A 26,572-nucleotide genomic window follows, 5' to 3' on the forward strand; every position below is an offset into this window, starting at 1 on the left:
GGAGTTGCATGTTGTTCTGTCTGGAATGATAAATGCTTGCAAGCTTTTAGAGATTTCCATGAGGGACTCATCCTAGTTGCTTATATATCTTATTTCAGTTTATGTTGCTACAGAATTTGATATGACTATTGCTGAGTTACCACATAGGTATGTATAAAAACCAAGAAGTTCCACTTAATTCTTTTTTTAAAATTGTATTGATAAAATTTATATTATTTGTACTTGTTCTGTCTTATCAGTAGTTCATTTTTGCTTTTATCTAAAGAGTTGTGATACTTTCTGAAATAATTACCTCAAGAGTTATCAGTTATTTTCATAAAAATAATTTTTGTGTTATTGTTCTGTTTTTTCAGATGAAGAGGAAGAAGATGACGTAGTGACTCCTAAACCACCTATTGAACCTGAGGAAGAGAAAACTTTAAAGAAAGATGAAGAAAGTGATAGTAAAGGTATCTTAAAGAATTCAACTTTAAAAAAAAAGAATTTAAAAGATTTTGTTGATTCCTGTTAAGACTGCTTTTATTATTTATATATTAAAGTAGATTAAAATGCTCTAAATCAAAGAGGTGAATCTGCTTGGAAAAAAATGAGTGGCATTCATTGACGCAAATTGTGATAGTGAGGTGACATGATTTGAGTGGCATAAATCCGACTTCAGAAAAACGTTTGCCTCACAGCTCCCCCGCACGAGCTGACTGAAGAAGAAAAGCAGCAAATCTTGCACTCTGAGGAATTTTTAAGTTTCTTCGACCATTCTACAAGAATTGTAGAAAGAGCTCTTTCTGAGCAGATTAACATCTTCTTTGACTACAGTGGAAGAGATTTGGAAGACAAAGAAGGGTAATGTTTAATTGCTAAAATTATGGGTTCAGCAATGTTAAATTACTTTAAGAGTGGGACGTTATAACACAGTTGTTGGTTTTTTGTGTTTTTTTTGTCTTTTTCTGTAGAGAGATTCAAGCAGGTGCTAAACTGTCATTAAATCGACAATTTTTTGACGAGCGTTGGTCAAAGCATCGGGTTGTTAGTTGTTTGGATTGGTCATCTCAGGTAAATTATAACATAATTGGTTGCTATTAACTCATTTTTGAATTCCAGTAAGCAGGTAGTTTTAATTGTGGAAACTTTGTGTAATTAAATAAATGTATATTATTGAAAATTACAATGGATGATGGTTCCAAGGTTATGGTTGTCTTATGTACTTAGGAAGAAAGGATTGGAATCACTATATTTAAAAATCAAGAGTTTATTTATGCCACAGCCCAGTTTTACTAATTTTAATTGCTCACCAAATCCTTTGGATAGAATTGCAACACATATTTTAATAAAATATTTTAACATTAAAACATTTAAAATAACTGAACTAATTTAAAGTTTTACTAATGTTCCAGCAAGCATAACTCTAGAGATATATTTCTTGGTGAAGTGTTAGGAATTCGTATTTTCAGAATAATTTGATAAAGACAGTTGAGTAACTAGGAATGTAAAACAGTTCTCATTATGCATAGCGTTTTTTTCCCACTTGATTCTTGCGAGCAGTATCCAGAGTTACTTGTGGCTTCCTATAATAACAACGAAGATGCTCCTCATGAGCCTGATGGTGTGGCCCTTGTATGGAATATGAAATACAAAAAAACTACTCCAGAGTATGTGTTTCACTGCCAGGTAAGATGGTCTTTTAGCAGTCTTTCCCAAGTTTAAGAATTCACTAATGAATTTAGACAAGTGCCTTTCTTCTTTTCTTGTCAACATAATGATTTCATTGGATTGGCATTTACTAAACCACCCCATATTTGCAAACAGATGTTAACGAAAAACTGAAGACTTCTCAGTTCAACATGATCTGCGTTTTCTAGCTTTTCTGACATCTCTTATGTTTAATCGCACCTAAAGTCCTTTGCAGTTGTGATTTTCTGTTATTGTGATTGATTGTATAAAAGGAATCTTTTATAAAATGTCTTTTCTACAGGGAGTTTCTCAGGAACTTATTTGCTGAATATACAATTAGATGGTTGGCCCACTGAATTACTTATACATGGCCTGAGGAGTTGGAACTAGATAGTTTTAAGTAGAAACATATGTTTGAAGTAGGAAACAGATGCAGATTTTTAAAGTGGATTTAGTGGGAGGTTAGAATTTGCAAGCCTTTCTGGTTGCATAAGTTATAATCTTTTAATAATATCATAATTCTGCAAAAACACTTAACTGAATCAAAACTAGCATATACTCTGTTGTCAGATTACTGTCAGAAGCTAAAGTAGAGCCAGTTATCTTCTGGTTTAATGATGTAATCAAATTAAATAATTTTTGCTTTCTTCGATAAATTGCTTAAACATTTCTGTAAACAATCATTACATTTGACTTTTAAGCAAAACTATTCTAAAGCTGTATCTTATGTTCTAAAGCAAAATGAAATTTATAAGTATATTTACTGGTTTTTATAATCTCTGATACTTTACAATAAAGGGGAAAATGTTTTGGATATAGATTTATTTTTATAACTTGTCACGCTTCTTCCATTTGAACCTTAAATATAAAAATCTTGCTTATTTGCAGTCAGCCGTTATGTCTGCTACATTTGCAAAATTTCATCCAAATCTGGTTGTTGGTGGTACATATTCAGGCCAGATTGTGCTGTGGGATAACCGTAGCAATAAAAGAACTCCAGTGCAAAGAACTCCACTGTCAGCTGCAGCACACACAGTAAGTAAAGGGGTTATTTCCATTAGATTTCTGTCTTCTTTCACCATTAAATACTTAGCAGTGTCCATCAGAGTAGTCTCAAAATGTGTTTCCTTTGATGTGTGAATTTCTCATCATTTAGCAACCAAAACTGAAGGCTTTTTTTTTTCTTTGTATTTTTGGAAATCTATTTTATTAGAAACTCATCTTTCTTCTGAGATAATGTTTTGCTAATCTACGGAATAGCATCGACCTTCACATTAAAAATGCCGTCAAGATATGAGACTGGATATGAAACAGAATGCCTGTGATTATACAGTAAAAATTATTATTTTTTTTTTTTTTGGTAAAATAATCCCAGAAAACTTTCTTTAATATCTCTTTCTTTAGCATCCTGTATATTGTGTAAATGTTGTTGGAACACAGAATGCTCACAATCTGATTAGTATCTCTACTGATGGAAAAATTTGTTCATGGAGTCTGGACATGCTTTCCCATCCACAGGTAGGTTAAACGTGGAAAGCTCTGAAATTTTGAGGGAAATATTGGTATTTTTTTTAAGTCTATATAAACCCTAGCTTATGTTTTTCATAAGTGTTTTATAATAGTATTATAGTAATAGTTTATAAATCTAAACATGTATAAATGTAATTTGTGGTATATATACTTCATTTTCAAACCTGCTTCATTTAATCAAACTAAATTTATGTAAGTAGTATAGTAAAATAATTGTTTACAAACTAATTAAGACTAGAAAATTTTCTTTAAAAAATTAAAAATTATAAGTTTACAAAATAATTTACTCAATTTTTTCTCTGTAGGATAGCATGGAATTGGTTCATAAACAGTCAAAGGCAGTCGCTGTGACATCTATGTCCTTCCCTGTTGGAGATGTCAACAACTTCGTTGTTGGGAGTGAAGAAGGTTCTGTGTACACAGCATGCCGCCATGGCAGGTAAATCTAAACTGGAATTTACAATTATTTAAAATTCTCCCTTGAATAATCGTATTAAAACAAATTGCCTCTTATTCAAGTATAAATCTGTCCTAGAGCCACTTGTTATTTGTGACAAATTATTTAAATTCAGGTATATAAAATTAAAACTTAAATACTTTTTTAAAATAAAAGGTTATTTTGGATCATGATGTGTTCTGGATTTTGAGGGTTGTGGTGTGTTGTGATTTTTGTACATGTGGACATGCTCACAAAAGTTAGTGGTAGGAAGTAGCATTCAGCAATTACAAATACAAAATGCACATGCCACATACTGACCTTTAAAGTTGTAAATAAGATTTTCAGCTGTTTTTCCATCTTGATTTATTTGGACTTTGAGCCTTAGTTCAGTCCTCCTGATAATTGTACAGTGATGTCACATACACGTTTTAAATTGACTAGTATTTCTCCTGCTGTTCAACCTGTTTTGAAATTGTCTAGCTGTACCTTATCAATTGCTTCCTTTAAAAAAAAAAATTGAGTGTCCAGATTTCATCTCAAGTACAGATCACCTTCACTTCAAAGCTTTTGATTTAAAAGTAGCCCAGATTCTCTCTCTTACATGTAGCATTCATTTGTCTCTATTCCACCACCTCAGAACCTCAGATATTGGACTTTTGATTTCTGTCATCAATAGCATGATGTTTATGGTTCCAAAATGTACTTAACCACTTTAGTAGCCTTATCAAATATGGATAGGTAACACTCAACATAATTATTCTGATGTGTTACGAGCACAGAGTTAAGTTTGTTGAAATTATGTCAAAGTGTAATACATAAACCCATGATAACATATATTTATAAGTGGTCTACTTACAAGAGATTTCCCTATTTTAACTCTTATGAAACAGCAAAGCTGGAATCAGTGAGATGTTCGAGGGACATCAAGGACCAATTACTGGCATTCATTGTCATGCAGCTGTTGGAGCAGTGGACTTCTCACATCTTTTTGTCACTTCATCATTTGACTGGACAGTAAAACTTTGGACAACTAAGGTATCTAAAAACAGATGTCTAGTCAAGTGCTCAGGTTTCTGACACAAGGTGGTGCTCTATTACTACATGGGAAAGACAAAAAGCCTCCTAATAGCTTAGAATGATTTACTGATAGATCAAACCTAATAAGTTACACACAACATGAGTGAACAACTAGATGTTGAAGTTTTCTTAGAAGTATGCTGACAAGTGTGGTAATCCCACACATGACCAACACCAATCTTCCCACCGCTTCAGGCTTTTCAAGCACAGAACTGCTTAACCTGAACTGAGTTGGAGGAAAAGCCCCTGAGGATCTCACATGGCACTCACGTAGCTGCCCTATAGCCCAACACAAAAGCTGTGCATTTGCTCTTTGGAGAGCTTTTAGAGGCTGTTCAGAACTGCATTGGCTCACAGAGCTGATGGAAACCGGAGAAAAGATAGATAAAACCTGATGTACAGTAAGTCTTATACAGTGAGACTATACATCATAAACTGGAATCATCAAGAAAGTATTGTGTAAATACTTCTGTGTAAATATATGTGGACGCATATATATTTTTGTTTCCTGCAATACATAATTTAAATAGTTTGTTTGGGTTTTAATAAGCTTTGAAAAACCATTTATGTTATAAAGTGCTTCCTGATCCTACAGCAATTCCAGATAGATGTGACATTGCCCTGCCTCATTGAAAGTCTCAAGGCAAATCCAGGTAGGGAACATTTCTTCCTGTGATAGGCTTTGTAGTTTCATTTGACCCCATTTAAAAATTAAAGTGCCTTGACTTTTCTGTCTGGCTTTTCTGCAGTATTACATTGCTGCTGGCAAAGCTGCATACTTGGAATATCAGATTCTATTTAAATTAAGTTAAATTTTAAGCTGTGTTTTTTCATGTTTCCGTCTGTCTTATTCTAACTTTATTTGATTCTTCAATTTCTTTGAGAAAACCTAGTGGTCTTAAGAGATATTCTTCACTATTACAGTGGAACTCATTTATTTATCAAATGCTGGCCTCAGAAATCAGGGATGAACTCACTATTCACTCTTGTCCTTTCTTGATGCTTTCTTAGTAAGTTAGAAAACTTTGTCTCTTAAAATTGAACGTTTTCAGGTTTGGGATTAATTAGCAGGCATAAAAATAGCATTTAAGTCTAATGAAGGAAAACATATTAAATAGTGCTTAACACAGTGTCTAGCATGATAGGCACTTAACAATATTCATTCAGTTCCTCCTTTTCCTCTTCATGGAGATCAGACGCTCTGTCTGAATGCATATAGTGTCAATCATCTGTTTTCTTTCCTGGATTGTTCTTGGATTTTTTTTTTTTTGAATGAGATTTATACAGTGGAAAAAGGTAGAGGTAGAAGATTTTAACAACCACCAGCAAAGAAACGCATAATCCAGCTAGTAAAACCAAAGCAAGATGCAGAATTGGAAAGATGAAGCCAACTCTCTCTCTCTAGGCTGTAGGCAGCCACGTAAGTGGCTAGATTTCTGGTTATGCTTTCACCTTAGTAGTCCTTTATAGAGACACAGGAAACGTTACATCTTTCTTAGATTGTTGGCCAGCTTCCTTTTTCAGTAATTGAAAAGAATCTTTTATCTATTTGTAGATTTATTATTTTTAATATCTCAGGGCTTCAGTTTGCCATCCTTCTTTTATCTTTAAATTTGAGGCTTCCATTCTTACATATATTACCAAATAGGACTGGAAAATGAAGACTTCATCTTGCCTAAGCAAGAACAGAACTTATATTTATGATAGCAGACTGATTGATGCTTGCTTTTGTGGTACTACACAGCTGGTTGATTGGCGGTTGATATTTTTTGTTCCTGTATTTTGCTGTATTTCAACATAGAACTGCCTACTGAATAAGAATGACAGCCAGGCATATCTTTCTTTGCTAATTGGGCTAGGCATTGCTTCCTTCTGTGAGCTTCATATAGAAAACTCATTTATTCATTCAACTGTGATACATGGCTCTCCACTCCCTGCCCCCCCATGCGTACATACCTCTCCAATGTTAGTGGCCAAAGGATAGGACAACACAGAACAGGGTGTTTTTATAGAATAGCAAGTACCCTCTAGAACTTTATCAGAAGAATTACCTTTTATTCTGACTTATCTTCACACAAATAGTTCTACCCTATGAAGGGTGGCGCAGCAACAGTCTGCTGAGTATTGTTTTTGTTTGGCCATATTATGGCTCCCAAGGTCATTGTTTTGATCTTGGATTTATACTTCGTAGTTAATTGTGTTGCTGGTATTCGTTTTTTCCCTGAAAACTTGGTAGAGCCTCTGTGCTCTCCAACACAATGATAATAATGGGCAAGGTTTTAAAATAATCTCTTCTTAAAGACATTGTTCCAGTTCCATTTTAAGCTTTTTACACCAGTATCTTCACATTCATGAATTTAACAGACTTTAAATGTTTTTCTTTGCTTTTACTTTTTAAGTGTTTTCTGACTCTAGGAATTGAGCCCCCATAAACTGGGAGAACAAATCGCTAGATATTGCTGTGTCTTTGTATCCTTTAAGATCTGTCTCTGCCCCAATAGCGAAACAAGATTCTTTCTTTTTCTCCCTTTCTATAAGTCCTCTAAAAAATCCCTAGAAATCTCAGTTTGTTACTGCCTCAAATTTAGTTTCAAGTAATCTACTTCTGTCGTCTGCTTCTAATTTTTGCAGTCAGGAATTTTAATGTAGTGACAGAGTTCTGGATCATCAAATTGTTTACTTTTTTGAACTCAGTTATTTTTAGTAAAGAAGATGAAGATAGATCGTTTTCCACATTTTGGTGAAGGTTAATTTAAACCAACCAGGACATTGCTTCTAATATATTTGAAGGACACTGTTAACTTTTTAAAATACCAAATTTGAAAATTCACAACAGAAACACTTTGGCAGTCCTGAAAAATGGTAGCAAGAATATGTGAGGAGTAGAAGCTTCTTGAAGGTAACCTGAGGATTCCATAAGCACTTGATTAGGGGTAGACCTGATAAATGAGCTTAATATTCCAACCACATTTAACCATACTTGTTACAGATTACTTTCAAAATATAGGAATTATTTATTTGGAGGACAAAATGTTTTAATGTATGCACAGTATATTCCAGGCTCAACACTTATTTGAAAAGCTTTAACCTTTTTAACTCTTAGAAAATACCATAGTAACTTGTTGTTGGCCAGTGTCCAGCCTGTCCTTTGCATAGTCAGAAACTCAATTTTGTCAGTCTACTAGATTTGATTAGCTACGGAGTGCTGACTAGAACTCACAGGCTTCTAAGACACTGATGCATTGGAGAAGGTCAATTTATTAATTTACAATGAGAAACAACTGCCAGAAGGCCTAAATACTCATGCTCGCCTGACCAGCTCATTGTTTCCCTGTAGACAACCCACATGGGAAGCCAAATTATAATCAGAAGGTTGCTTGGTGAGCAAGGAATTGGAACAAAAGAAGTTTTCTGATTTGAATGTTTAGTGGCATCAAGCAAAGACAGCGTGATTCATTCATCTTCACATAGAGATAACCTTGCCATGGGTGGTAATCCTCAGGATCCATTGACTGAGATGCTGTCTCCTGAGCAGTGCTTGAATTGGGCACTGTCTTCATTTTTCTTGTAAGACTGCTTCTGTATATTTCCATTGCTTTTAATAGACACATTGCTTCTGAAAAAGTTAGTATCTTCCATCAGGTTATATAGGAAGGTATTTCTGCCCTTGGAATTGTTTCTTTTTAATGAGAATCTGTTTATTTCTGTCCCGATCCAAGTGAGGACATACTCACTTCCCGTTTCTCTGGAGAGCACCTCACTGTTATGTTCATGAATTTACTATAGGGACTCTTTTGGTTATTAGTCTAGAACTCCCCAGTTACCCCCAGAAGAATACAGAATTACTGTATTAGTTTCCTGGGGCTGCCGTAACAAATTGCCACAAACTGGGTAACTAAAATAACAGAAATTTATTCTCTCACAGGAGGCTAGAAGTCTGAAATCAAGGTGTTAGCAAGGTTGGTTACTTTTGGAGGCTCTAAGGAAGAATCTGTTCCTCTTCCCATGCCTCTTTTCTAGTTTTTGGTGGTTGCCAGCAATCTTGTGCTTTTTGGCTTCCAGCTGCATCACTCCAGTTTCTGCCTCTGTCATCGCATGGAGCTTTTCCTACTTGTCTCTGTCCAAATTTTTCTTTTCTTTTAAGACAACAGTCGTGCTAGATTTAGGGCCTACTCTAAGCAGTATAACCTCAGCTTAATTACATCTGCAAAGACCCTTTTTCCAATATCGACACATTTACAGGTTCCAGATGGACTTGAATTTGGCAGGGGGCTGGGAGGTGGGGGGGGACACTATTTAACCCATTACTGTAAAGAGCTCAGAAAAAAATATGGTTTGTCCCTTGACCATACAGTGTTTATTTATTTATTTATTTATTCACCACTGTACTAGAATGAGTTACCTTTGATTATTCAAATGCTATCTATTGTTCAAAGAATGATACATTCTTTTGATTCATTCTTTTGAAAAATATGTTTGCAAACCTTTTGTTTATAAGAATTTTAGAGCTGCAGTGACCTTTAGACATCATGTAGTTCAGTAATTCTCAGTTTTGGTCACATTAGAATCACCTTGGCAATTTTTAAAAATTCCAGTGCTCACCTGGCACCCCAGACTGATTAAATCATAATATCTAAAGAGACTCAGGCAACAGCATAATTTTGAAAATCCCTCCAGGGTTAGCGGGATTACAATGTATAGTCAAGGTTCAGAACCACTGATACAGAACCTTTGTTTTGTAAATAAGGAAATAGGGGCCTGGAATGATGAAGTGACTTCTCCAAAGCCTTAAAGCTAGTTATTGGTAGCCCTGAGATAAGAGTTTATATCCTACGCCCCTCTTCAGCTCTTTCCTGCTGCCTCCCTTCCATTTAGGCAGAAGTTCTCTTCAAGTTAAGAAAAAGTATTACTATTAAAAAGTACTTGAAATGATCCATTTGGGATTTTAATTTGCAGTATCATATATAAAATAAATATATTATGAAACAATTTTGGTGTTGTATGTGTGCTTTCTTTCTCTTTGAGGGGGAAAAATTGTTAATCCTTGGATGACTGTGTTTTTTTTGTTTGTTTTTTTTTGTTTTTTTTAATAAATTTATTTATTTATTTATGGCTGCGTTGGGTTTTCGTCTCTGTGCGCGGGCCCTCTCCAGCTACGGCAAGCGGGGGTTACTCTTCATCGCGTTGCGCGGGCTTCTCATTGCCGTGGCCTCTCTTGCTGCGGAGCACAGACTCTAGACACACAGGCTCAGTAGTTGTGCCCCACGGGCTCAGCTGCTCCGCGGCATGCGGGATCCTCCCAGACCAGGGCTCGAACCCGTGTCCCCTGCATTGGCAGGCAGACTCTCAACCACTGCGCCACCAGGGAAGCCCCGGATGACTGTGTTTTTTAAATTAAACTTGAAAAAAAATTACAAAGGTTTCTAATTACATTTAAAATTTGGGAACATGTTGCCATTTATTGTATTTTTATTTTTAATATAATCTTTTACCCAGTTATAATGCATCCTGCTTTTAGCCTCTGGCTGCATCATAGTCCCCTGAATAGATGAAACATTTTATTTAATAATTTCCTGAGATATTCAGCAATCTTCTTTTTCACTTGAGAGATAATTTTTATGTAAGTTTTAATCTAATTTGTATATAACATTTTTCATATTTTATAAAAATGGAATCATATCGTATGTACTTATTTGTATCTGGCTTCTTTTGTTCAACATTATGTTTGTGAGAGTCATTCCATATTGTTGAAGGTAGTTGTAGATTGTTTATTCTCTCAGATATATACTGTTCCCTTATGTAAATATACCATAATTTATCCATTCTGCTGCTGATGGTATTTGGGTTGATTGTAGTTTGGGGTTGTTATGGATAATGCTGCTATGAGCATAGTTGTAGGTGTCTTTTGATGGACACAAGCACTCATTTCTGTTGGGCATATACTTAGGAGGGAAATACTTGGCCATAAGGTACGCATGCATTCTGCTTTAGTTGATACTGCCAAGCAAATTTCTAAAGTAGTTTTACCAGTTTATAATTCACCAGCGGCATATGAAAGTTTTCCTTGCTCTACAACCTTGCTGACACTTGGTATTTTCTGCCTTTTTTTTCATTTTAATTACTCTGATGGGTATAGTTGCATTGCAGTTTGGTTTTCATTTGTATTACCTTGAGACTGAAGAGGTTATCTTAAGCTGCTTTCCATGTGTTTATTGGCCATTTCATGAAGTGCCTGTTTAAGTCTGCCCATTTTTCTGCTAACCCCTTCTTTAAAAATAAAAATTAAACATTAATTTAAAAAATCTTGTAGACCAATACAGATTCTTATAGAGTCGAGCATGTGCACATGACTGTGAACAACTTCTCTTTTAAGTCTTTGATGAGAGACCATAAAATTGCCTAAAATTGGGATTTTCTTGAAGAAGTATACAATCGCCTCAGGATTTACAGGTCTTAGCACAGTGTTTCTTCATCGTTGTTGTGCATCAGAATCTCTAGTGGAGCAACACCAAAAAGACTGATGAAGTACATTGAGGGTGGGGCCCTGCATCTGGATTTTTTAAGAACTCTGCAGATGATTGTGATACTCATCCCAAGTTGAAAACTACCTCAGAGGGAGACTTCACTTGGCATTGTTGCCAAGGAGAGTTATAGGAAAATAATGATCTTAAGAAGGAAAAAAAACCTCTTAGTTTCTGTTTTTAGCTTACTTATAAGTTTTGTTAAAATTTTTGTTGTCTTAATTACAAACAGACATTTTTGGCTATTAAGATAATCATGCAGTTGACATTGATATCTGAGAATTTTAAATTTATAATTTTAAACATTTTATTATGGAAAATTCCCAGTAGATTCAAAAGCAGAAAGAGGAGTATAACGAAACCATTGTACTCATTACCTAGCTTCTATAATTATCAACATGTGACCAATCTTGTTTGATCTGTTCCTGCTTACATTCCCTCCCCAGTCCTGGATTATTTTAAATGCAGACATATCATTTAATCTATAAATATGCAGTATGTATCTCTAAAAAATAGTCATTTTTTAAAAAAAAAACTGTAATACTACCATATCATTGTCACACCCCCCCAAAAATGAATAGTGATTCCTTAATTTCATCAAATAGCCAGCGTTCCATTAAAATTTTTTTTTACTATTTACTTGTTTGAAGCAGGATCCAAATGAGGTTCGTTTATTTGCGATTGACATATCTTTTGAGCCGCTCTCTTAAAATAGGGTTTCCTTCCCTGTCTTGTTTTCTTGCTACTGCTGTTGTTGAAGAAACCAGGTTGGTTGTCCTATTAGTTTCTCACAGCCTGGGTTTTGCATTCTTATGGTACTGTTCATATTGTCGTGTATAGTTGTAGATGTTTATAATTCTGTAAAGAGAAGCTTACCCTCATGAATCACTTGGTGTCCCCCAGTCCTTATGTTGACATCTCTTCATTCTTTTTGGTCATTTGAAGCTTACTCTGCAGTAGATTCCTCAGGAGGTGCTCGTGGGTGCATTATTCCCATATTCTGAAGAGTCTGTCTATTTATGAAGGTCAGTTTGGCTGTATGTAAAATCCACAGTTTACATTTTTTTTTTTGATTACCTTAAATATGTTACTCTATTGTTTTCTGGCAAAAAGCATTGTCAAAAAGTATGATGACAATCTGATTTTTTTTTTTTCTTTACTCAAGACTTGGTCTTTAAAAATCTGGATGATCAAATCTTTTTTTTTTTTTTTTAAAGGGTTGGATGTCCTAGATACACAGGATTTTCTTTAATATGAAGTTTCAAGCTGTCTTTTCTTTTAGGAGAGTTCACTTAAATTAAGATTTTTGTATTCTATAGTATTGCTTTGGGTTTTTTTAGGGCCTGCCATTATAAGTATATCTTCGTTAATCTTCTTTGTCTATCAATTTTTTTAAAAATTCACTTTATCTCTTCTTTCTTTTTTAAAATAACAGTGTTATTGAGATATAGTTCATATACCATAAGATTCACCATTTTATAGTGTACAATTCAGTGGTTTTTGGGTTTTATTAGAGCCATCCTGGTGGTATGAAATGATATCCCATTGTGGTTTTGATTTGCATTCTCCTGATGGAGAATGATGTTGGGCATCTTTTCAAGTGCTTATTTGTATTTGTAGGTCTTCTTTGGAGGAATGCCTATTAAAACTTTGCCCAAGTTTTAACTGGGTTATTTGCCTTTTTATTAAAATGTTGTAAGAGTTCTAGATACAAGTCCCACTTATCAGGTATATTATTTCCAGATATTTTTGCTTATTGTATAGGTTGTCTTTTCACTTTCTTGAGGGTGTTATTTGAAGCATAATGGTATTTAATTTTGATTTAGCCCAATTTATCTTTTTTTTTTTTTTGTCATTTGTGCTTTTCTTATCTAAGAAATCATTGTCAAGTCCAAAGTCACAATGATTTACTCCTATGCTTTCTCCTAAGTTTTATAGTTTTAGCTCTTATATTTAGATCTAAGATATATTTGAGTTAATTTCTATATATAATGTGAGGAAGGAGGGGTCCAACTTCGTTCCTTTGCATGTGCATATCCAGTTGTCCCAGCATCATTTGTTGAAAGGCTGTTCTTTTCCCATTAGTTGTCATGACACAATTATTAAAGATCTGCCACAATAACTTTGTGTAAGATTTGAGTGAGATCCTTTTTTTGTTGGTTATTGTCTAGTAGTGAAATGAGTTTTTCTCTACATTTAAGAGGAAGGGAATGGGCAAGGTTAGCTTTTCTGGTTTCATAGTCTAGGTTAAAGCTCTTCTGGGATTTTTGCAAAATGGGTATATATCCCTCTATCTTGTACTTTCTGAAATGTACCTTTTTCCGTTCCTCTCCACCACCTTTATCTGAACCTTCTTTTTCCTTTGTCCCTATTGTGCTGTATTCCACAACTTGGATTCCATTCCTGGCAGTTTCTTTTTGGTGAGACTGTCTTGAAAAGGGAGCTTTGATTTGTTAATTTTGCAAGTTTATCGGGCTCAGACTGCATCATTAGACCTTACTTATATCACACTGGAGTCTGCGTGCAATTATTTATAAATCGAATTCTGTTGAACTCCCTCCCAGTCTCTGCTGCTGCTCTCAGACTGACCCCCACACTGTCCAGTGAGCACCCGCTGTGGACTGTGAGGCTCTTCTGTTCTCTTCTCCAGCTGTCAGAAGCCCTCGTGTCTTCCCATACTTCTTCCCGCACAGATGTACTGTGCAGATCTCATAGTAGTCCAGGGTTTGTTTCCACCTGCTTACATTTGGAGCTTTGTCTCCTGATTTTGTTGTATATGTTGTCTGTGAATCTTTGGTTTTGCTATCCTCATTGCTTTGTCTGGGTTTATGGGGAGATTTAGAGGAGATTCAAAAAGTACACTGCCATTGCTCCCATCTTTCCGGAATCCTCTCATTGAAATGTTTTTAAAGCACATTCTATTCCTTTTTTTAAACAGTATGGTGTCTACAAGTTAAACAGAAAATGCAGTCCAGTCATTGATTTTTTTTTTTTTAATTAATTTATTTTATTTATTTATTTTTGGCTGTGTTGGGTCTTTGTCGCTGCGCGCGGGGCTTTCTCTAGTTGCAGCGAGTGGGGGCTCCTCTTCGTTGCGGTGTGCGGGCTTCTCATTGCGGTGGCTTCTCTTGCTGCGGAGCATGGGCTCTAGGTGCATGGGCTTCAGTAGTTGTGGCTCGCAGGCTCTAGAGCGCAGGCTTAGTAGTTGTGGCACACGGGCTTAGCTGCTCCGCGGCATGTGGGATCTTCCCGGACCAGTGATCGAACCCATGTCCCCTGCATTGGCAGGCAGATTTTTAACCACTGCGCCACCAGGAAAGCCCCAGTCATTGATTCTTAGTTCCATAACTCCAGGTAATTCTTTAGTGAAACAAATTATAGGAACTTTTTCTAGGCTGAGTTAAGTATCATAAAATGTTATCATACCTGTTGAATGTATGTCATATTTTGACTGTGCTAAAAATCAACTTTTCCCTTTCAGAATAACAAGCCTTTGTACTCATTTGAAGATAATTCGGACTATGTTTATGATGTTATGTGGTCACCCACCCACCCAGCCCTATTTGCCTGTGTGGATGGCATGGGTAGGCTGGATTTGTGGAATCTCAATAATGACACAGAGGTGAGCAGAAAAATAACAAAAATTGCACTGAAAAATAGAAAATTGGAGATTTATTGAATAATTTGTGAAATTCCTTTTATCCCAAGAAATGTAAAAGGACTCTGTGATTGTAGTTTCATCACAAAGAAACCAAATAAGCTTTGTACCCTAAATAATAAACAGCATGCTGTGCAGAACTGAAGGGAGAAATATTGTTGCCAAGAGGACTGGGGCATTTCCTTTTACTTCTAAAAAGCACTATCCTGTCTCTAATGTCCTGGCAAAGTCTCATTCATAAGGCAACTGGGATATTTTTGATTCATAGGCTAGAAAGCAGATAGTTTCAGATCGTTGACATATGTTAACCTTAATTCTGAATTTCTAAATTATCTCTTAGCCTTGATAGAATTGTATATTATCCATAAATATTAGTCTTAGGCTGACTTATTTGAATGAAGCAAAACGTATTTTGATGACTTGTTCCATGAAACACTGAAAACAGAGTGTTACTGTTACTATAAAATTAATATAGAAATCATCAAATTTCCTAACTGCTATACTAAAATGAGTTATTAGGAATGAAATTTAACGGCAGCTATTATTTATGTTTAACCAGGTTTATTTTTACCAATGTGGAGAGGCTTAAAGTGTTCTTAGAGTTCTGTATTGCTGTGTGGTGGTAAGAAGTAATGTTAGCAGTTCTGCCAATAAAAGTTTTTGAGGAGAAAGTCTCTTGGTGCTTTCCCCAACAGCCCACTCTTTCCCACATCTCTTCATATTTCTAGTGGCAAGTGTCCAAAATCCCTTGAAGTAAATTAGTTGGTTATACAGGACAAGGAAATTATATCCTGGAAATGTAAGAATTTTAACACTGTGCTAACTCGTGCTTTAGTAGTTTGAAGAGGAACATTCAGATACTGCTAGGGAAAGGTATTGACTGGCTAGATGACTGGACTTGATTATACATTTCTAGTTACCTAGAATGAGACCAATTTTTTTTCTTAATTTGGATTTTGGTGTTAGACATTTGTGGTTACAGTAAAATTTGGATCTTTTCTATAATTTGCTAACTCAGAGAAAATATCTAAGTTATAATTTTTCTCTTAGAACAATTTTGGCACTCTAGAAGGTTAAATTAACCATTTGAGGATGACTCGTGTCAAATAGTAGGATTATTTTTAATCAGATTTCAAAAATTTTAAAGTTATTGTGATACTGTTCTGAGTCAGACATTGAAGGTTTGCTCCATGCGTGGCAAATAATTTCTTTTTCCTTAGCACAGCAGAGGGTACAGTCAGATTCCAGGGGATGGTGCCATTGTGTTGGTGACATCATCCTGCCCTGCTCCAGGCAGTTCATGGGAACAGGGGCTTTGGAAAGACCCATACTGCAGCTTTAGTATGAACTGTTTCTGGCAACTGTGGATCAAATCACAGGTTTTAGCTAACAGAGATGCAAGCTACAAAAGTAATTCCTGTCCTCTAAAATTGAACCATAATCTGTTTATGAGGGCTTTTGAGATGTTTCTTTAAGTGAGGTTTTGACCATCTGTTTTCAAATGGCTTGACTTCTTAAAGAAGTTAAAACAACAAAGAATCCTTTATTAAAGAGAAGATCTTTCAAAATGATGTATCCAGTCATGTGAAAATTTCTTATATAAGGACTTAAGTTATTTTCCCAAACCATTTTCAAGGATTGACTATAATGTCATTCAGAATGTATCACTGAACAGGAAGAAAGTTGGGAAAATTCTTTATCTATTTTCATCTTTGTTTTTAAAAATGTAGCCAGATTGGAGGAAAGAAGAATTAGTTTTACATGTTTATAGAAATCCTGATGAAACTTTTAACACTGCACTATATTTTAAATGACTTTAGGTGCCAACTGCCAGCATTTCTGTAGAGGGTAATCCTGCTCTTAATCGCGTAAGATGGACCCATTCTGGAAGAGAGATTGCCGTGGGTGATTCTGAAGGACAGATTGTTATATATGATGTGGGAGAGGTATGAGGCTCACTGCCTATAATTTTGACACATCTATTTAGCTTTCACAACATTGCAGTGGCAGTGTCTTTGTGGCTAAAACTAGTCTTTTAAGTTCATGAATTGATAAAACTTACTTTTCACTATAGAAGCAACTCTTGAGATTAATTTTCTTTCTAAACTGAATGTCCTGTGTCCCCATGCGGCAGATTTTGAGGGTAGTATCATATGTTGGAAGTACCTTCAAGCATGCATTGCTGGAAATTAGAAATTCTTCAGGCAGAAGAAATTCAGAGTTATAGTTGGACTTTGGGACTTTACAGAATTGTTATTGAGATAAGATTTTATTTTTCTGTATTCATAGATTTCTTTGGGCCAGGTAGTGGAAATCAAAAGTAATGTCTTTTAAGAGTTATCTGATGACTATGTGAAATGTCAATCTTGACTCCTTGAGCCTTGTTGCAAAGCCATTATTATTGAACCCAACAGGATGACTTGCAGCTCTCTCATCTTTACTGTTTGGGTTGGCTGTACACGATGCTCAGGAGTGATTTCCTCATGTTTTAGCCCTGGCTAGCGCCTTAGTCACTCTTTCTTTTGCTCTGCCTTATGATTCCCCATTCTCTCTGGAAACCCCACAGCCTCTAGCAATTAGATGTGGAGGGAGGTAGAGTGAATCATTTAGAACAGCCAGTTGAACTGTCTGCACAGATGGAACTACTCTGTATCTGCACTATCCAACGTGGTAGCCACTGGCCACATTTGGCTATTGAACACTTAAAATGTGGCTAGTACAACTGAAGAACTGAATTTTTTATTTTATTTAATTTTAAGTAATTTAAATGTAAATAGTCAAAATTGTCTGGTAGCTACCATATTGGGCATCACTGTCCAATCTAGTCTAAAGTCATAGGGTAGGTTTAGAAGCAGGCACATCCATTTGCCACACTGACTGTTTTGTGCCCTAATATGGCATGCCAGATTCCTCAAATATTATAATGACAGCTGTCAAAAATTTTTGGTTATTGGACTGCTTTAGTGAGGCAAAAGCATCACACGCCTTCTTTCCCCTTTTGCTATTGGTACATCACTAAAGTGGTAAGAAGTAGCATACCTTTTTTTTTTTATTTTTATAAGTTTATTTATTTATTTATTTAGGCTGTGTTGGGTCTTCGTTTCTGTGCGAGGGCTTCCTCCAATTGCGGCAAGCGGGGGCCACTCTTCATCGCGGTGCGCGGGCCTCTCACTATCGTGGCCTCTCCCGCCGCGGAGCACAGGCTCCAGACGCGCAGGCTCAGCAGCTGTGGCTCACGGGCCCAGTTGCTCCGCGGCATGTGGGATCTTCCCAGACCAGGGCTCGAACCCGTGTCCCCTGCATTGGCAGGCAGATTCTCAACCACTGCACCACCAGGGAAGCCCCTAAAGTGGTAAGAAGTAGCATACCTTTTGATGAAGATGGATTAAGATATCAGGAAAGGTTATCTTAGGTTCCAAACAAAAATAAACACAAGAAACCAGATCTTATGAACCATGCTTCACAAATTATTTCATACTAGGAATGGTGCAAGAAGTAAAAATTTTTCAGGAATTCCTGCCCACCAGCAAAATCCATGAGATAGTGCCTAGGAGTTATATTTACAGAGCATCGTTGTCATTTTCTCTTGCACGGATGATGATAATAGCAAAATCATTTCTGAGGCTGTCACAACACACTTCCCAAACACTGTCTTTTGTTTTGAAATGTTATAGATCATTGGTATAGTCTCTGTAATTATGGAAAGGCCATTCAGGTCAATTATTACTTTTTAATGGAAAAAGTATTTGAAAACACTGAATAATAGTAGGTAAGATGATCTTTTATTTCAGTGTACATAAAACATTGTATTTCTTTTAACAGCAGATTGCTGTCCCCCGAAATGATGAATGGACACGGTTCGGCCGAACACTTGCAGAAATTAATGCAAACCGAGCGGATGCAGAGGAGGAAGCAGCTGCCCGAATACCTGCTTAGCTCCTGAAAAGGGAATATGTAGCCGTAGTGGATTTGGGGAACACTCTAAGTAGATCCTAGAACTATTTGCATGCTTCTATCTAAATGATAATTGAAAGGAAATTTCGTGGATTAAACTGTGGATTTAATGCAGCAAGCAAATCTTACAAAGTCCTTTTTTATATAACATGCATCTTGTTTTGGATTTGTGTCATTTTTAATGCAGCTGATTGACTTTACAGAATGCAGCCTTTTCTGAATTCTTATACACAGGTGTATATTTGGTATTCTTTTGAAGTCTTTTCAGCTTATAACACTATATGCAGTTATTTCTAAAGCACAGATTAAGTTCTACATATTTTTAAATAATCACAATTCCCCGTTAAACTGATAATGTTCTCACTAACCATAATATGTAGGAACATTGTTTATTCTTAGCCATAGCATGAATACATCTATCCAGTTCCATTCTGATATTCTTTTTTTCCTTTATAATTCATGTGATAACAATCTATAAATAAACACAAATATGCTTTAACTTTTCAAATTTTCATTTTGATTTACTCCTTGCAGTTAAAATTTTATTAAATTCTGCCGCTTTTATAAAGTATCTTTTTTTCATCTCTTTCTTTAAGCTCCTGTTGTAAGCAGCCACCTCAAACCTCATAAAGCTTTGTGCCTTAAATATACCATATAGTATACTGTAGATCTTCCAGTGCATTATGAGCTGATGTCTAGATAATCCATGTCAGTGACAAAATTTTTCCTAGGTTAATTTTTGTTTTAATCCCTTTTTTCTTTGCATCTAAGATATATTTAATTTAAAGAATAAACAGAAAGCTGCCTATTATTTTCACTGATTGAGATTATATGTGAGCCCTCTGAGACTGAAACCTCCTTTGAGAGAAATTGATTTTGTGGTTGCAGTAGCCATGAAGGAAAGTGCTCAAATGAATTTTGTCATTGAATCAACTCCACATCTTGAGATCTGTTACTACAACCTTATCTATAAGCCTGAAAGGTAAGTGGCAGATATCTAAGAATTTGTGTTGCAGTCAGCCTGTTTCAGGACTAGAGAAAAGGATTATGCTCAGATACTGAATTTATCCACTTTAAATTGTCCATTTCCTTGATCCTGACCTTTTGTCTTTCCAAAGTTTAACTGTCATTTATTCAACAACATGAACTAGGAAGGAAGAGTAGTAGATGCCAGATTTTGAACATTTTTGTTTGGTTTGATTTTCTTAATTTAACAAAGATCTGTTGGGAAATGAATTTTTAAGTAATTTATTCTGAACTATGAGTATTGTATAGTGTGAGGAATAATTGACCTGGAATATTAGACCCAAACTCTAATTCTAGCTCTGGCACTCATGGGAAGTGTGATTTTAGCCAACCAAGTCTTTCCATCTGACTTTTTTATTATCTAGGAATTAAGTTAGGATTAGATGATTTCTAAATTTCCTTCCAGCTCTAAAATTATTGATTGTAATTACTTCAGGCAGTTCTCTATTTTTATATATTCAGTTTTCATAAGTTGACACCCCATAATTGCCTATTATATACCAAAGATTTTTTTTTTAATATCAGCAGGCAAATAAATAAGTTATCTCATGGTAGTAATGTCTGTGAGTCAAAAATTCAATTTTAGCAGGGTCACACTGTCTTAGTATAGAATTCATGTAATCACTAAAATAGTTATTGCATTCTTGCCCACCATTTATATAAATGACTAGAAAAAGAGAAAACATAATTATGATTAAGGTTGGAAATCATGTGATGTGGCAAATCCAGCTGCTCATTGGATTCAAGTTGATGTATCCAATTGTGAGAGAATAAAATTGCTAAGTGTTTGTAAAATACTTCTCACCGAAGAGTTTTTGCTTTTTGGAAACAACATTCCCTCCCCTCCCCAAAAATGCAGTGTGGACCTTTATCTTTGCCCATTTAACTTTAGTCTACATTTTTAAGAACACATGAATTTAATGTGAGGAATTGCCTTTTAAAAGTTGACTATATAATAGCAAAAAAGAAAGTACTGAGGCTGTCAATATTGATATGAAATCTTCTGACAGATTAAGCTGACTAGAAAAGTGTTGCAGCTCTTCACTCTTTTAGAAATGAAAACCTTATAATTTTAAAAAATATCCACTTACGGAAATTGTACCTTATTTGTTACCGGTTATAGTTTTTTTTCTGAGTGGGAAACAAGCCGTAGCTTTCTGGCTAATTTCTTGTTTTGTGTTTATTGTTTGGTTGTTTTCTCTTTGAATGAGAAGTTAAAGATTATTGGTTACCCTCGTTTGTGTAGAGGAAGAATACTCAGTTTTGCAGACAATAATTAACTTGCAGTAAACCTCAGAAATAACCATTTTTTGGTATCATTTAAGCCAAAAAAATAAAAATTCATTGGTAGAAGCCATCTTCTGGTTTATTGATCCAGTTCCCTACAAAGCTTAGAAAATCTCTAGATATAAAATATTGTTGCAATGATGCTGACATATTGAATATCGAAGGAATGGATGACTTAAAATTTAGGAGGAGGAACTATAGGAAAGTAGTGTTAGGGATGGTCCTAGTCTTTCAATATTGTAAGAGTGTTGATTCATTCTGTTCTGTGCTAGTACTGATAGACTGTAACCTCTACCACTTGAACCACATGGAAAGGAAGGGGCTTGAGTGAGTGAATGAAAATCTGCTGTGCAGTGTACAATTTTTCATCTTTCCATTTTGTCGGGCAATGCTTTTTAAATGTCTTTCCCACAATCCTGGTATTTCAACATTGGCATTGTGATATTTTATAATTAGAAAACGGTGTACAATTAAGTACATTGGAGAGAACGGAGCTCTGATTATAGCTCCAGCTGCTCAGTGGCTGTGAGAACCAAGTTGTTTCAAACATGACATAGCGCCCGAGGTGGTGGTATTATGCCTGAATCTTGGGCATAAGTCTAGGTAAAAAGCCATCAGCTTTGCCTCATTTGATGGTTTAGTGATGGGATTCCTATTGAGATTCACCCCCCCCACCCCCCCACCCCCCCGCCCCCCCGCCCCCCCGCCCCAAGATAGAGGCAAGAAATGAGTTCTTGCTTTCCTGCTATTATCTTGCTGATTGCTAGGCAACTAGGGACCTTACAAGTTTGGGAAAAATACCTGGGAATCTCTCTCTTTTTTTTTTTGGTCACGAGGCATTTGGGATCTTAGTTCCCCGACCAGGGATCGAACCCACGCCCTGTGCATTGGAGGCACGGAGTCTTAACCACTGGACCGCCAGAGAAGTCCCAGTGGGAATCTTATTTTTGATTCATTAAAAAATGCTAGGAAATTATTTACTTAGAGATCTGGTTTACAGGTTCTGGGGGCCTCTAGTGCTACCAAAGAATAGGAAAGTTGCCCCAAATGCAAGAAGAAAAGAACAGCCATGTTCATTATTTCTTTTGAAGTAGAGGATTACAATTAACATTCTTTTAACTAATCAATTTTAATGCCCTAAGAAGGTAATAATTTGCTTGCACTTAATATATTATAATTTTTAAATCCTTTTCACACAGAAGAAACACGTTTTAGAGAAAGATCCTACAATCCTAACCAGAATGCCAACTGGAAGACTTTGAATAGTCATCACATTGTAATGCTTTTCTCAATAGGCCAGTGCTCTCAGACCTTTTGTTGGAATTTAGATGTACAGATTCTCTTTCTGCCTGCCATGTTCACAATCCCCAAACTTCTTAAAGTCCAAATGGATTTCTGGTATTTAAGTTTTCAGTATGTAGCTTCCAGCCACTGATAGTTTGAACATAGCCAATCAGCAATCTTTTACAAACTTTTCTAAAATTACAGTATTTTGTGTTGTTAGTTTCATAGCAGGAATCTCAGTTTTGGCTTCTTAATATTCCATTACCAGTTCCCAGTCAGAGGATGGAATCAGCTTGCACTCAGGTAAGCTTTCAGAAAAGTCTGTTTCACTTTGTGAGGTCGTTTATTCAGGTCTGTGGTAATGTATTATCCTGCCTCTCTTGTAATGCACTTGATTTGGTTGGAAAGCTGTGGGGCAGTGATTGTGTAGGTGTGGAACACACCCACGTGGTGCTGAACGTGCTGAGACCCAACTCTGTGACTCCGGAAATCAGTGTACCACCAGTAAGGCTTTGATGGCGAGTAATTTTATCTTTTGTGAATTTTTGTAGTAGATTTTAAAAACAATTTTTTTCTGAACAAATAGAAATGCTTTGGATCAAAATCTTTTATACTTAAGGGTGGCTTGGTATATGAAAAAAAAGAATACTGGGTTCAAAGGTCCCAAGTTCTATTTCTGAAACTCCCCATTACCAGTAATATCACCTGGGACAAGGATCAGTATTCTCATGTTAAGTGATGAAAATATTTGCTTTCTGTGAAGGTTACATGAGATATTATATATGTGAAGACTTGTATATTATGAAGTACCACACAAATAAGGGATTCTTTTTTTTTTTTTTTTTAAGAATATAAGAATGGAGAGAGCCCATTTTATGTAGCCATCTGTGCAATGTAACAAGAGCTAATCTTCTAAGGATGAGGTGGCTTGGTGTTCAAGAAAAAATTTTTTTAATTTTAAGAAATCACGTCACAACTTGAACTCTCAGATGTTTAGGAGTAGCAGTGAACTGAGGGAGAAATATTAATTGTCCTTAATAATACTTTTCCTAGGAGTACTTTCTCTTACTGCATTCTATGGTAGAATTACAAATTATGCTAGTAGAAAAAAATGACCCACTCAATTTCCAGCTGATACTCAGCTCTTGCTCTTATGTTAGTTACATACATGGATTGCAATATCTGGAGACTTAGAAAAGAGGAGGTGGAACCCCTTTTTCAAATCAATGAGAAAACAAACTTGATTCAGCTACATAGTAGTAGAACTGGAATCAGTCACTTCCGCGAAAATCTGGGGAACAATAGTTAACTCAACTGTTAAAACTTACAAAGTACCCATCCATCTTCCCTAGGGTCAGTCCCCTTGGAAATAAGACAGGCTTATTTTAGGAAAATGGTCACGAGAAAGAGGAGCTTCAGTCCTTGAGGACCTGTGTTTGGTTGCCAGGCATAGAGGAAGCCCTAAAATTAGTCCTGCAGGAATAGCTTTTATCTAACTCATATCTAGATTAGCAGATCTCTGCTGTTCCATTGTATCCAAAATATGATTTCCAGAAATAAGTCAAAACCTGACTTGTTAATGAATACTAATTGAGCAAGAAACTTGGTAAAATGACTAGGCCCTTCTTTTTTTTTAAAATAAATTTATTTATTTTTATTTATTTTTGGCTGCGTTGGGTGTTCGTTGCTGCACGCGGGCTTTCTCTAGTTGCGGCGAGCAGGGGCTACTCTTTTTTTTTTTTTTTTTTTTTTATAAACTAATTGTGACAGTTTTTATTAACATATTCTGATGTATTAAAGATGTTCTAGAACTACAAATACACATTATATACCAAAAAAACCCAAACAAACCCTGTTTTCCAAAGTGGTTGCCCCATTTTACATCTGTGCAAGAGGTAGATAGCTCACTTTCTTGCCAATATCTGGTTTTATCGGCCTTTGTAATTTTGACCACTCTCATCAGGGTGGCCTAATTGCTTTTTTTTTTTTTTAACATCTTTATTGAAGTATAATTGCTTTACAATGGTGTGTTAGCTTCTGCTTTATAACAAAGTGAATCAGTTATACATATACATATGTTCCCATATCTCTTCCCTCTTGCATCTCCCTCCCTCCCACCCTCCCTATCCCACCCCTCTAGGTGGTCACAAAGCACTGAGCTGATCTCCCTGTGCTATGCAGCTGCTTCCCACTAGCTATCTATCTTACATTTGGTAGTGTATATATGTCCATGACACTCTCTCACCCTGTCACATCTCACCCCTCCCCCTCCCCATATCCTCAAGTCCATTCTGTAGTAGGTCTGTGTCTTTATTCCCATCTTGCCACTAGGTTCTTCATGACCTTTTTTTTCCCCCTTAGATTCCATATATATGTGTTAGCATACTGTATTTCTTTTTCTCTTTCTGACTTACTTCACTCTGTATGACAGACTCTAACTCCATCCACCTCATTACAAACACCTCCATTTCATTTCTTTTTATGGCTGAGTAATATTCCATTGTATATATGTGCCACATCTTCTTTATCCATTCATCTGTCAGTGGACACTTAGGTTGCTTCCATGTCCTGGCTATTGTAAATAGAGCTGCAATGAACATTGTGGTACATGTCTCTTTTTGAATTATGGTTTTCTCAGGATATTTGCCCAGGAGTGGGATTGCTGGGTCATATGGTAGTTCTATTTTTAGTTTTTTAAGGAACATTCCTACTGTTCTCCATAGTGGCTGTATCAATTTACATTCCCACCAACAGTGCAGGAGGGTTCCCTTTTCTCCACACCCTCTCCAGCATTTATTGTTTGTAGATTTTTTGATGATGGCCATTCTGACCCATGTGAGGTGATACCTCATTGTAGTCTTGATTTGCATTTCTCTAATAATTAGTGATGTTGAGCATTCTTTCATGTGTTTGTTGGCTGTCTGTATATCTTCTTTGGAGAAATGTCTATTTAGGTCTTCTGCCCATTTTTGGATTGGGTTGTTTTTTTGATACTGAGCTGCATGAGCTGCTTGTATATTTTGGAGATTAATCCTTTCTTAGTTGCTCGGTTTCCAAATATTTTCTCACATTCTGAGGGTTGTCTTTTCATCTTGTTTATGGTTTCCTTTGCTGTGCAAAAGCTTTTAAATTTCATTTGGTCCCATTTGTTTTTGTTTTTATTTCCATTTCTCTAGGAGGTGGGTCAAAAAGAATCTTGCTGTGATTTATGTCACAGAGTTTTCTGCCTATGTTTTCCTCTAAGAGTTTTATAGTGTCTGGCCTTACATTTAGTTCTCTAATCCATTTTGAGTTTATTTTTGTGTATGGTGTTAGGGAGTGTTCTAATTTCATACTTTTACATGTACCTGTCCAGTTTTCCCAGCACCACTTATTGAAGAGGCTGGCTTTTCTCCAGTGTATATTCTTGCCTTCTTTATCAAAGATAAGGTGACCATATGTGCGTGGGTTTATCTCTGGGCTTTCTATCCTGTTCCATTGATCTATATTTCTGTTTTTGTGCCAGTACCACACTGTCTTGATTACTGTAGCTTTGTAGTATAGTCTGAAGTCAGGGAGCCTGATTCCTCCAGCTCCATTTTTCTTTCTCAAGATTGCTTTGGCTATTCGGGGTCTTTTGTGTTTCCATACAAATTGTGACATTTTTTGTTCTAGTTCTGTGAAAAATGCCATTGGTAGTTTGATAGGGATTGCATTGAATCTGTAGATTGCTTTGGGTAGTATAGTCATTTTCACAATGTTGATTCTTCCAATCCAAGAACATGGTGTCTCTCTCCATGTGTTTGTACCATCTTTAATTTCCTTCTTCAGTGTCTTATAGTTTTCTGCATACAGGTCTTTTGTCTCCTTAGGTAGGTTAGAATTCTTAAGCTTTTATGTCTTCTCTGGTTCTTACCACTCACCAGACTGGCTGCAGGAAGTCTCTTTTGTTTTCCAGAAGGTGGCGCTATACCTCAAGTTTGTGGTTTCTCCCTTGCCCACCTATCCTGGTCTTTTTTTCTGATAGTGTTCACTGGACTTGCTCTTGCAGCTGCACCCCAAGAGTGCATAAGGAGCTGGCCACAGAGTGGGGGAGGTATGAGTTTAGCACCTGGGGCATTGGGGATGCCCATGGATCCAGTAGGGTGA

General features: G+C 36.1%; 1 protein-coding gene across 4 annotated transcripts in view; it reads left to right on the forward strand.

The window, feature by feature from the left end:
- The window catches only part of DYNC1I2 (dynein cytoplasmic 1 intermediate chain 2), a 51,898-nt gene extending 32,313 nt beyond the window's left edge, over positions 1-19,585 (forward strand). For 3 of the 4 annotated variants that reach the window (XM_061184837.1, XM_061184828.1, XM_061184847.1), the window contains exons 6-16: positions 354-449; positions 678-840; positions 951-1,050; positions 1,540-1,665; positions 2,557-2,703; positions 3,073-3,186; positions 3,504-3,637; positions 4,528-4,672; positions 14,717-14,857; positions 16,714-16,839; positions 18,716-19,584. In XM_061184837.1, the coding sequence (XP_061040820.1) occupies positions 354-449; positions 678-840; positions 951-1,050; positions 1,540-1,665; positions 2,557-2,703; positions 3,073-3,186; positions 3,504-3,637; positions 4,528-4,672; positions 14,717-14,857; positions 16,714-16,839; positions 18,716-18,829 (1,406 nt within the window). In that variant the 3' untranslated portion in view covers positions 18,830-19,584. Of the gene's footprint in view, positions 1-353; positions 450-677; positions 841-950; positions 1,051-1,539; positions 1,666-2,556; positions 2,704-3,072; positions 3,187-3,503; positions 3,638-4,527; positions 4,673-14,716; positions 14,858-16,713; positions 16,840-18,715 lie in introns of all 4 variants that reach the window. The other variant, XM_061184856.1, reaches the window with a different exon arrangement.
- The last annotated feature ends 6,987 nt before the right edge of the window (positions 19,586-26,572 follow it).

This window comes from Eubalaena glacialis, chromosome 1 (assembly GCF_028564815.1).
Source record: "Eubalaena glacialis isolate mEubGla1 chromosome 1, mEubGla1.1.hap2.+ XY, whole genome shotgun sequence".
NCBI classification, from domain to species: Eukaryota; Metazoa; Chordata; class Mammalia; order Artiodactyla; family Balaenidae; genus Eubalaena; species Eubalaena glacialis.